Source organism: Hemitrygon akajei, chromosome 9 (genome assembly GCF_048418815.1).
Source record: "Hemitrygon akajei chromosome 9, sHemAka1.3, whole genome shotgun sequence".
NCBI classification, from domain to species: domain Eukaryota; kingdom Metazoa; phylum Chordata; class Chondrichthyes; order Myliobatiformes; family Dasyatidae; genus Hemitrygon; species Hemitrygon akajei.
This window is the reverse complement of record NC_133132.1, coordinates 152,281,481-152,294,115: the sequence shown is the minus strand read 5'-3', so window position 1 is coordinate 152,294,115 and position 12,635 is coordinate 152,281,481. Positions and strand designations below refer to the sequence as shown.

At 45.6% G+C, this 12,635-nt stretch overlaps 1 protein-coding gene across 7 annotated transcripts in view; it reads right to left on the bottom strand.

Annotated features, from left to right (window-relative positions):
* arhgap18 (Rho GTPase activating protein 18) overlaps positions 1-12,635 on the bottom strand; it is a 123,255-nt gene that overhangs the window by 60,543 nt on the left and 50,077 nt on the right. Inside the window, exon 1 of one of the 7 annotated variants that reach the window (XM_073057307.1) lies at positions 1,310-1,496. The exons of 3 other annotated variants lie outside the window; for them this stretch is intronic. In XM_073057307.1, the coding sequence (XP_072913408.1) occupies positions 1,310-1,455 (146 nt within the window). In that variant the 5' untranslated portion in view covers positions 1,456-1,496. Of the gene's footprint in view, positions 1-385; positions 525-1,013; positions 1,276-1,309; positions 1,497-12,635 lie in introns of those variants that run through there. 3 more of the 7 variants (XM_073057310.1, XM_073057313.1, XM_073057312.1) reach the window with 3 other exon arrangements.

The following is a 12,635-nucleotide window of genomic DNA, read 5'->3' as shown; positions in this document are numbered from 1 at the left end:
CGAAGACAGTTAACAAGGAGAGCGCAAGACGCAAAGATTCACTAATAGGCAGACGGAATTAAATTTGAGATGCGATCCCTTTGAGATACAGTACTGTGCAGAACTCTTAGACACATGTTTATAACTAGGGTACCTAAGATTATTGCACAGTACTGTAGATCAGTAACAAAATACTGAGTGAAGGAAGACAGGAAGTTACCTGTTTGTCTTTTTGCACACTGTAGTAATACGTTGTTTTGTTTCTCCCTGTGCCTTGTGGCACATGGGGCAGCAACCTTGCCGTTTCTTTAGCATTTCTCTTTTTCTTTTTACAAGGCCAAATTGCTAGCAGCACAGACGGAAAGTGTGCAAGGAGCCAGCCGTATCTGAACCCGGGACCACTAACCTCAAAGTCCCGTGCAGGTGCCACTACACCACCAGCCGGCAAATACATTGTGAGGATAAAATAAATGCAGTCCGTGAGACGCTGCTTTATTTTCCATAGGGAGGGGAGCACTGTCTTCATTTTTCATTGCAACCCCATGAAATAAGCTGCCTAGAAATTCAACCTGTTCAATAGCACAAAACATACAATCAAAATGGAAGAAGAAAAAAATGAAGGCAGAATACAAACCTACTGGCATGGCTAAGTGATACCATTATTTGGAGATTAATTTTTGGGCCATCTATCTGGACACAAGATGCCAGAAATCCAGAGCAACACATACAAAATGCTGGAGGAACTCAGCAAGTCAGGCAGCAGCTATGGAGAGGAACAAACAGTCAATGCTTTGGGCTGAGACCCTTCACCAGGAGTGGAAAGGAACGACCACCCCCTCACCTTCTTAGTCCCCCTTCCTCTCCAGTCCTGATGAGAGGTCTCAGCCCGAAATGTCAACGGTGTTCCTTTCCACAGAAACTATCTGAACTTTGTGTTGTCAATCTTACCAGGTATACACATCAGAAATTCAACCCAAGCAGTATGTCACTTTCTAATCATTAAACTTTCTTGTTACTGATTCAGGAAGTTGTACCTTCTGCTTACATTATACTTCAAAAGTAGTCCATTGGCTGAAGAGCATTTGAGAAAAACTGAGGATATTAAATGGCAATTAATTGAAATCCTTTCCGTATGGCAGTTCACTGCTTTTCCACTTCTCGGATTATCCACCCATTAACTTCGACGGAGAAAAGACGGCAGGCAGTAAATGCAAGAGCAGAGAGCCATATCGTGATCTGCTCAATGTTCGTGTTTACTGCTGCATTCCAATTTCCAGGTATCTCCGTTCCAAGGGAATAATTAATGGTTACACTTTATCACAGAACTTACTGAGAAAACCAATCTGCACTCTCTTCGACAGTTGCCAAGGTCACCTGGGTACACACAACCCCGTGGCTATATTCAGCTGCAAGGAAGGAGTTGTTTATGCAGTGAAGTGGCTCATTCTGCAGGGCTAGAATAAAACAGTCATTCATGACTTTGAACCTACTCTTGCATAGAAGGGAACAATGGGAGATGTGGGCATGGCACTTCGAGCCTAACCTGCTTGAAAGAAAAAGGGGAGAAGTGATTTTATCTGCTGCAAGTGTACACTCAGTTAGCTAAATACTGAACTGTTCTGTACCACTTGGAGTCTTGTTTGCTGATACCTTGGGTTCCAGGCACCTGAGTCCATTACAAGCTCGTGCAAAGGGCAACAACTAACTTAAAAATAATTTCGAGAGAAATTGGCCTTGCTAAGGGCACAAAAAAAACACAGTAGGTGGCAATATGGGGTGCTGACTCACCATCTTCTGATTTCAGCAGATGGCCAAGAAAAATGCCAGCCTTAGAGAAGATTAATTAAGCCTGAAACAAGCACAGCTGGCACTCCGACGTTGCTGAACACACAAAGTCTGGTTATTTTACTGGGCTGATAACCTAGAGGCCTGGAAACTGGAGTTGTAAATTTTAAATTCCACAACAGAATTTATGAATGCGTCATTGGTTTATTGTTCCAAAATCAAATAAATCTAGAATAAAAAGCTTTTAGCAGTAACGACGCCCACAGGATTGCCATGCAAACACAATGCATCTCACCAAGATGTTATGTTGTAAGGGAAGCTGCCTGGATTCAGTGACCCTGGACCCACTTGGTTTGGAGTTTGAGAAGATTTCGTATGTCACCAAAGTGTCTGGCAATTTCTGATGATGTATGGTGGAGAACATTCTGATTGGCTGCATCACAGCCTGGTCTGGAGGCTCCAATGCACAGGATCACAAGAGACTACAAAGGGTTGTTAATTCATCCAGTTCCATCACAACACAACCCTCCCCACCATAGCAGTGCCTCAAAAAGATGGCATCCTCCTTAAGGACACTCAACATCTGGGGCAACCCCTTTTCTTGTTACTACCATCAGAGAGGAGGTACAGGAGCCTGAAGATCCACAGTCAATGATTCAGCAACAGCTTCTTCTCCTCCGCCAACAGACCATAAACCCATGAATATTACCTGCATTTTTTTCACTATTCATTTAGTTTGTAATATATAGTTATTTTAATGACTTTGCACTGTACTCTTGCTGCGAAACAACTAATTTAAAAACATAGAAAACCTACAGCTCAATACAGGCCCTTTGGCCCACAATGGCCCATAGCCCTCTATTTTTCTAAGCTCCATGTACCTATCCAAGAGTCTCTTATCCACCTCCACCACCATCGCTGGCAGCCCATTCCACGCACTCACCACTCTCTGCGTAAAAAACGTACCCCTCTGTACCTATTTCCAAGCACTTTAAAACTGTGCCTTCGCGTGCTCATGAAACAATTTCAGTTGTTTCAAGTCAGAGATGTTAGGGGTAAGTTTTTCCACACAGAGAGTGGTGGGTGCGTGGAATGCATTGCCAGTGAAGGTGGTAGAGACGGATACAATAGGGCCTTTTACAGACTCTCAGATAGATAGATGGAGCTCAGAAAAACAGAAGGCTATGCAGTAGGAAAATTCTAGGAATCTTGTAGAGTAGGTTATGTAACGGGGGGTTTCTTTTTCTTTGTTACTATGTATGTAATCAAAATGGCGTCTTTGTTTTGTTAAAAGTAGGAATGCTGGCGCCTGTGTTAATAGTAGGAATGCTAGCGTCTTTGTTATGATAAATGCTGGAAGCTTGTTTGGGACTGTAAACTGATTGTTGGTGGGGATTTTGGGGAGTCGGCGCGATGGAGTGAGAGAGAGAGGACGGGATGCTGGAAGCTGGGCAACGGTCCCCGGCCCAAGGTTTTCGGGGATGAGAGGAGACAGAGACAGAGGAGTGTGGAGCATCTGGTCGACCACCGTGGTTGGTCCCAGGCAGCGAGTCGAGGAGTTTGGAGGGGATCGAATGGTGGCCAGAAAACGTCAGTAATTAAGCTCCAACGGTTGTGCACGAAGTGGTTTGGACTTTGATAAGTTTGGCGCCTTTTCTTTTTTTTTCTTCTTCATATATACTGTATCGTTAGTAATCGCTTAGTTATAGTAATCTTTATAAATTGTACTCATTTAATCGCATAAGGTGTACTGTCTGTTTTTGGGCGAGGCGGGGACATCACACAGCATCCACACCAGCTGATTACCCAGTTTGGCGGGGCCGAAGGCTGCTCCCCCTAGACTAGAACGAGTTTGAGCGATGCCTGAGGCGACCCAGGGGTTACAGTTACATGGTTGACACAATGTTGTGGGCCGCAATGCCTGTAATATGCTGTAGATTTCTATGTTTCACATTGTATAAGACAGTGACAATAAAGCCGATTTTGATAAAGACATCACAAAATGATCTAACACAAGGAAATCTGCAGATGCTGGAAATTCAAACAACACACACAAAATGCTGGTGGAACACAGCAGGCCAGGCAGCATCTACAAGGAGAAGCACTGTCGACGTTTCAGGCCGAGACCCTTTGTCAGGACTAACTGAAAGGAAAGTAAGAAAGAGATTTGAAAGTAGTGGGGGGAGGGGGAAATGCGAAATGATAGGAGAAGACCAGAGGGGGTGGGATGAAGTTAAGAGCTGGAAAGGTAATTGGCGAAAGTGATACAGAGCTGGAGAAGGGAAGGATCATGGGACGGGAGGCCTCGGGAGAAAGAAAGTGGGGGGGGGGGGGGGAGCACCAGAGGGAGATGGAGAACAGGCAAACAACTAAATATGTCAGGGATGGGGTAAGAAGGGGAGGAGGGGCATTAATGGAAGTTAGAGAAGTCCATGTTCATGCCATCAGGTTGGAGGCTGCCCAGCCAGTATATAAGGTGTTGTTCCTCCAACCTGAGTTTGGATTCATTTTGACAGTAGAAGAGGCCATGGATAAACATATCAGAATGGGAATGGGACGTGGAATTAAAATGTGTGGCCACTGGGAGATCCTGCTTTCTCTGGTGGACCGAGTGTAGGTATTCAGCAAAACGGTCTCCCAGTCTGCGTCAGGTCTCACCAATATATAAAAGGCCACACCGGGAGCACCGGACGCAGTATACCACACCAGCCAACTCACAAGTGAAGTGTCGCCTCACCTGGAAGGACTGTCTGGGGCCCTGAATGGTGGTGAGGGAGGAAGTGTAAGGGCAGGTGTAGCACTTGTTCCACTTACAAGGAAAAGTGCCAGGAGGGAGATCGGTGGGAAGGGATGAGGGGGACGAGTGGACAAGGGAGTCACGTAGGGAGCGATCCCTGCGGAAAGCAGAAAGAGGGAGGGAGGGAAAGATGTGCTTGGTAGTAGGATCCCGTTGGAAATGGCAGAAGTTACAGAGAATTATACGTTGGACCTGGAGGCTGGTGGGGTGGTAGGTGAGGACAAGGGGAACCCTATCCCAAGTGGGGTGGTGGGTGGATGGGGTGAGGGCGGATGTGCAGGAAATGGGAGAGATGCGTTTGAGAGCAGAGTTGATGGTGGAAGAAGGGAAGCCCCTTTGTTTAAAAAAGGAAGACATCTTCATCCTGGAATGAAAAGCTTCATCCTGAGAGCAGATGCGGCGGAGACAGAGGAATTGTGAGAAGGGGATAGCAAGAGTCAGGGTGGGAAGAGGAATAGTTCAGGTAGCTGTGAGAGTCTGTAGGCTTATAGTAGGTAGCAGTTGATAAGCCGTCTCCAGAGATGGAGACAGAAAGATCAAGAAAGAGGAGGGAGGTGTTGGAAATGGACCAGGTAAATTTGAGGGCAGGGTGAAAGTTGGAGGCAAAGTTAATGAAGTCAACGAGCTCAGCATGCGTGCAGGAGGCAGCGCCAATGCAGTCGTCGATGTAGCGAAGGAAAAGAGGGGGATGGATACCGGTATAGACTTGAAACATGGACTGTTCCACAAAGCCAACAAAAAGGCAGGCATAACTGGGACCCATACGGGTGCCCATGGCTAAACCCTTGGTTTGGAGGAAGTGGGAGGAGCCAAAGGAGAAATTATTGAGAGTAAGAACTAATTCCGCTAGACGGAGGAGAGTGGTGGTAGAGGGGAATTGGTTAGGTCTGGAATCCAAAAAGAAGCGAAGAGCTTTGAGACCGTCCGGGTGGGGGACAGAGGTATATAGGGACTGGACGTCCATGGTGAAAATAAGGCGGTGGGGGCCAGGGAACTTAAAATCATTGAAAAAATTCAAAGCATGAGAAGTGTCACGAACAAGGGGGGATAAGACAGTTTCAAGGTATGCAGAAATGAGTTTGGGGGGCAGGAGCAAGCTGAGACAATAGGTCTACCTGGACAGGCAGGTTTGTGGATCTTGGGTAGGAGGTAGAAACGGGAAGTGCAGGGTGTGGGAACTATGAGGTTGGTGGCAGTGGATAGGAGATCCCCAGAGCTGATAAGGTTGGTGATGGTATAGGAGAATGGCCTGGTGCTCCTTAGTGGGGTCATGATCAAGGGGTAAATAAGAGTAGGTATCAGAGAGTTGTCGCTGTGCCTTGGCCAGGTAGAGGTCAGTACGCCAGACAACAACAGCTCCCCCTTTATCAGCAGGTTTTATAGTGAGGTTGGGATTGGTGCCGAGGGAGCGGAGAGCAGAACGTTCGGAAGGAGTTAGGTTGGAATTGGAACAGGGTACAGTGAAGTCGAGACGGTTGATGTCCCGTCGGCAATTAGCAATAAAGAGATCCAGAGCAGGCAGAAGACCAGAGCGGGGTGTCCATGAAGAGGAGGAGGGCTGAAGATGGGAGAAGGGGTCATCGGTGGGGGTAGGAGAGTCCTTGTCAAAGAAGTAAGCTCGGAGACGGAGCCGGTGGAAGAAGAGTTCAGCGTCATGGCGTACGCAGAACTCGCTGAGGTGTGGGCGAAGGGGGACAAAGCTGAGCCCTTACTGAGGACAGAGCGCTCTGCCTCAGAGAGTTGAAGGTCGGAGGGAATGGTAAAGACCCGGCACGGATGAGAGATGGGATCAGAGGGGGGAGGGAGGCTGGTAGTGTCAGTGGAGAGGGATGGGTTGGGGTGAGAGGAAGATGGATCTAGCGGTTAATTGTATCATCCATTATGAGCTGTGTCATCTGATGTGGGTGATCATGTTCTTTTCATGACCATTGTTGTTCTAAGCAATTTTTTCTACAGAAGTGGCTTGCCAATTGCCTTCTTCTGGACAGTGTCTTCACAACACCGGTGGCCCCAGCCATTATCAATACTCCTCAGAATTTCTGCCTGACGTCAGTCGTTGCATAACCAGGATTCGTGATATGCACCACCTGCTCCCATGGCTTCACGTGACCCAGATTGTGGAGCTAAGCAGGTGCTACACCCTGCCCCAGGGTGACCTGCAGGCTAGAGGAGGGAAGGAGTGTCTTACACCACCTTTGGTAGAGGCACTTCTCCACTCCGACACCTAGAAGCTGGTATAGGACTGCTGAACAAAACAGGACAGACTGCTTAGCGTCACCCGTGTATCAAAGTTACACACATCCCAGTCAATCCTGCTAACTTCACTGGATCATAAAGCAGAAAGAAGCCATTCAGTCTGTGTGTGTCAGTGGAAAAGGGTTGCCCAAATTTCCAGCTATGGTCAGCTAACACAGGTATTCATCCCGTGGAACTGGACTAACAGGCTGAACCAGACAATGTCAAATGTTTAACCCTAATCAGTGGTGAATTGATTGGTCAAACAAATTGATCGTATGTCTAAATTGATTAGGAAATTGCCAGAACTCTCACCATTGGAGAAGATGGAGCACTGGATATTGAACCCACAGAATGTGCTTTCCTTGGTAGATGTGAGTATTGGTTTTGAAATTATCTACACAATGTAAGTGTCTGTGCATGAACCTTCTTCAGGAACATTTTAGATTATCTCAAAACCCCACCAAGCTACACCCTTACAAAACAAACAACACCCTTAATTCCCAAGAAAGAAGTGACGTCTACATTATTTTTCTGTAGGGAATACTTACTGTTATTTAAAGTCTGACAACAGTAATCAAAGCACTCCGAGCATCCTTTATAGCTGTGAAATACTCTGAGTAGTGAGAAATAGAAAACACAGTCTCTGCCGCAAACAGACTAACACAGCAAGACTATTTTAGAATCTTAACTGGATATATGTCTCAGTTAAACTCGTTTTGGAAAATAAATTTGATACTAGATTTATTTTTCATTCATTCACAGAATGCTAGCAATGCCAACATTTAGTGCAGAAGTAATTAAGTTTGGAAAGTGTGAAGGACGTTATGAGTCAACCGCACTTCAAAGTCTATTTTAAACATTAGCTTTATTTGTCTCATATACAACAAAACATCCAGTTCACATTCAAGTTCAAGTTTAATTATCATTCAACCATACACGAATATGCTGAACACAGCCAAATGAAACTGTGTTACTCCGGGGCCAAGGTGCAAAACACAGTACCAACAATCACGCACAGCACAAGGAACATAGAGCACATGTAAGATAGCAAAGCACATAAGATATCACTAAAACAGTCACACAAAAAAATATAGTCCAAGTCCCTGAGTCCATGAATGTTGCAAAAGTCTGCAGTCAAACACAATACAGCTTGTTTTCTGCCAAGCGAACACTGGGTGGGGGCAGCACCAACTCCATTTACAATGTCACGCCATAACCGCCTCAGCTGGAGACTCTAACACCTTTCTCCTGGGCAGCTGTAAACAGGCAACGCCGCAGCTTGAGTTCTAGTCCTTGCTATAACCGACACCACACAGCCCCACCGCTGTCCGCCAATAAATCAGTGAATTGGACTTGCAGCATTCCGCGTTAACAATGTCCAAACGGGGTCTTGCAATGAAAAGCAACTAAGACGATCACTCGCTGTCAGACTGCCCACTGGCTTTGCGCACCTACTCGTCCGATGCCTCTGACGTAGGCAGCGTGATCTGCACCGTCCAGTTCCTTCTGTTTCTCTGCCAATGAGCAACTCGCTGATGGGGTAGGCCTGCAGTATTTGAAGTTCTTGGTGTCCAGCAGAGTCTTGCGATAGTAAAAAAAATACATTTAAAAAGGGACAATAACACCTTTGGTTGACCCTGTAAAAGCCACTGTGATCGAATGTGTCGCCATCTTACAGGAAGTTTAAGAAACATACAGTGAAATGCGACATTTGTGTCAATGACCAACATAGCTCACAAGTGTCACCATGCTTGTGGTGACGACAGAGTATGCCCATAACTTACTAACCCATATGATTTGGAATGCAGGAGGGAACAGGGACATCTGGAGGGAACCCACGTGGTCAAGGGAAGAATGTACAGACAGTGGCGGGAACTGAGCTGCTATATACCATGGATTTATACCACATTAAAAGACACATGATCTAAGATTAAGATTTAGTTTTGTAACGAGACCGTTTTAAACTTTTAAACATGCTGCCTTTTGAATATTTAAATAGCCCCACTTGCCCATTTGAACTGACATAAAAATTGCCATAATTCTCACTGAAGAAGAGTGGAGATTTTACCAGGCTGACAATTACCCTTAAGCAAAATCAGATTAACTGGCTCTTCATCTGATTTACTGCATGCAGAACTTGGGCAAATTAATCGCAATATTTGCCTGGATAACATGATTGCACTTCCAAAATGATTTATTTGAAATGAAGAGCTTTAGGAAATCCCGAAAAACATAATTAAGTGTAACTGAAATGCAAGCTCATATTCTCTCGTTGGCATAAAGCCATTAACAAGAATATTGACAGGTGAACAAATCAGGACTGACAACACGTTATCAGGTACGTAGTTCAAAGGCAATTTGCAGATAAATTGTATTGTGCAATTTTAAAGCATGTGGCACATTAAATCAGACCACATTCTGAAATGGTGTTGTTCATTCATTAAACAATGCACAGCGTAATAGCCGCAAGAATTACTGTAATGAGAAAGGTGGCACAAGCAACATCATCTCATACAAGTTTAAAGTGAAAACTGAAAAGGCTAGAATTACACAGATCTTCATGTAAAGATGGAATAACAAGTGATGGGATAGAAATATATTCACAGATCCTGAACAAAATTCTGCGGAAAATTGACAACTTGGAGCAAGGCAGTGTTGAAAAACTTTTGAGTTTTTAGAAAAAACTACCTGTCAGGAAATACAAGATGATTTATCTTTCAGTGAGATTTTCATACTTCCTAGCATTTCTTCGGTAGTGTTAAAACTCCTCCCAGAGTGACACTAAAAATTGTGCAATGTGCAAAATGCATCTGCAATGTGAACTTTCAACCTCAAGTCCAAAAAAAAGTTCTGTTTTCTAACAAAGTTTTAGAAACACCATTGCTCCTGAAATAATGCCCCTCCAACTGCCAACATTCAAATACCATTCTCTGTCTCCTCTGGAATCTGTGACCTCTTGGGATTTTAAATGTAACTTCACTTCTTTGCCCTGATTGCTTAGCCAAGTGAAAAAGGGGGAGGGGGAGGTGTGGGAAGATCAAGATCACAACCACGTTCACCTTCCAAACCCAGGATCAGTCGGCTGTTGTTGATCTCTGCCACATCGAGAAGCTCACCCATACTAAGAGGGGGTGGCATTTTCTAACCTGTTCTGCTCTCATGGGCAACTGCTTGTGCCAAAAGATTTCCCCAAAGTGCAAACATACTGAATCCATGTTCTCAAAGAGGCTTCCCTGGAGGATTCTCCATGTCCATAAGACATAGGAGCAGAATTGGGCTATTCAGCCGCACGTCTGCTCTGCCAAACATCACGATTGATTTATTTTCACTCTCAACCCCCTGCTCTTGTTCTCTCCCCATAACCTTTGACGCCCTTGCTAATCAAGAACATATCAACCTTCACTTTCAGTATACTTAATAACTTAGCTTCCACAGCTGTCTGTGGTAATGAATTCCATAGATCCACCAGGTTCAGACTAAAGAAATTCCTCCTCATCCAAGTAGTCAGGCCTAGATAATATTTACACATGTTGATAAGTGAAAATACCATTTGCTTCACAAAGGTGGCAGACAATGACAATCTCCAAGAGAGCTTAACTACCTACAACACACGTAAAATGCTGGAGGAACTCAGCAGGCCAGGCAGCATCTACAGAAAAGAGTACAGCTGACGATTTTCAGGTCTCGGCCCGAAACGTTGACTGTACTTTTTTCCATAGACGCTGCCTGGCCTCCAGCATTTTGTGTGTGTCGCTTGGATTTCCAGAATCTGCAGATTTTCTCTTGTTTGTGATTTAACTACCTACACTTGATTTTTAAGTCACTCCCAGTGGGAGTCACCAATGTCCACCTACTGGCTGGACCAGCTACAAAATACTTTAGGGCTAGGTACCCTGCAGTGAGCAATTCATCTCAAACTCCATCCATTTTGTCCACAAATCAGGAGTATGCTGAATTGCTGTTTACAAGTCTGAAAATGTGCAGGGCCAATGATACTCAAAAGGCTGATACCATCAAGGAGAAAGCAATTCACTTGAAGAGTGTCATCAAAAATATTCATTCCCTCTACAAATTCACCATGACCACTTCACCATCTTCAACTAAGCTCATGACCTTCACTACTAAGGAGGACAAGGACTTCAGGTACATTCAATCACTACCACTGGTACGTTCCATGGAAATCGCGCATTATTCTATCTTGGAATAACATCACCTCCTACCCCTTCCCCCACGTTCTCCCCAACACAGCATCTTCAACAGAAGGATCACCCCATCCTCTGTGTCCCCCTTGTCCTCACCTATCACCCCACCAGTCTCCGGATCCAGCATATTATCCTCCGCAACTTCCGCCACCTTCAACAGGACCCCACCACTAAGGACATATTTCCCTCTCTACCCCTCTCCGCTTTTCGCAGGGACCGTTCCCTCCGCGACTGCCTGGTCCACACGTCCCTCCCCACAGATCTCCCACCTGGTACTTATCTCTGCAAGCGTAAGTGCTACACCTGTCCCTACACCTCTTCTCTTACCACCATTCAGGGCCCCAAACAGTCCTTCCAGGTGAGGCAACGCTTCACTTGTGAGTCTGTTGGGGTAATCTATTGCATCCGGTGCTCCCGGTGCGGCCTCCTCTACATCGGCGAGACCTGACTCAGATTGAGGGACCGCTTCATCAAGCACCTACGCTCCGTCCGCCACAACAGACAGGATCTCCCAGTTGCCACTCACTTCAACTCTCCTTCACATTCCCATTCGGATATGTCCATACATGGCCTCCTCTAGTGCCATGATGAGGCCAAACTTCGGTTGGAGGAACAACATCTCATATACCGTCTGGGTAGTCTCCAGCCCCTTGGTATGAACATCGAATTCTCCAACTTCTGGTAATTCCCTCCCTCTCCCTTCCCCCATCCCACCTTCACTCTGTCTCCTCTTCTAGCTGCCTATCACCTCTCATGACTCTGCCTTCTTCTACTACCCATAGTGCTTTCCCCTTAGATTCCTTCCTCACCTCTCCTGCCTATCCCCTCCCTGCTTCCCCTCCCCCACCCCTTGATCTTTCCTCCGATTGGTTTTCACCTGGCACCTTCCACCCTCTCCCCACCTTCTTTATAGGGCCCCTGCCCCCTCCTTTAGTCCTGACGAAGGGTCTCGACCCAAAACGTTGACTGCTTCTTTCAACGGATGCTGCCCGACCTGCTGAGTTCATCCAGCTTTTTTGTACATCTTGATTTGACCACAGCATCTGCAGTGTACTTTGTGTTTACTTTTCGCCACCATTCAAGATGGTAGCTCATCGGTAATTAAGGATGGAGAATAAATTCTGGTCTTGCCAGATCTTGAGAACTGTACAAATGAAAATTTGATGTATATTTGGCCAACGAATTATTTAATTTTTCTCAGCACATGAACTGCAAAGTATATTAGAACAATTCAGGGTCATGACCTTCTGTGGGGAAATACCTGAAAAGCTCTACAATAGGAAGGACCTCCTGACCTCTGAACATACCAGTCGTGTGATCATGTGAAGATGATCTTTCATTTCAACAGCAGTGCCCTCTATCCACAGATGCTCTCTTTAAAACAGCTTGTCTTTAACAGTTCTGAGGAGGTGGGTCTCAAATCAGCGCAACAGCCTACCTGCTTAACTCCTCATTTCCAGCTACACCGAGTATCAGAACACATCTGATCACTGCCACCTTTTTCATTAGCAATGCACTCTTGTTCTGTGTACTGTGGGACAACAGGGAGAGATCCTGCCTCACAGCATCAGAGACCTGTATTTGTTTCTGAGCTCCCATTCTCTTAGGTGTTTGCAAATTCTCTTTGTCCCTCT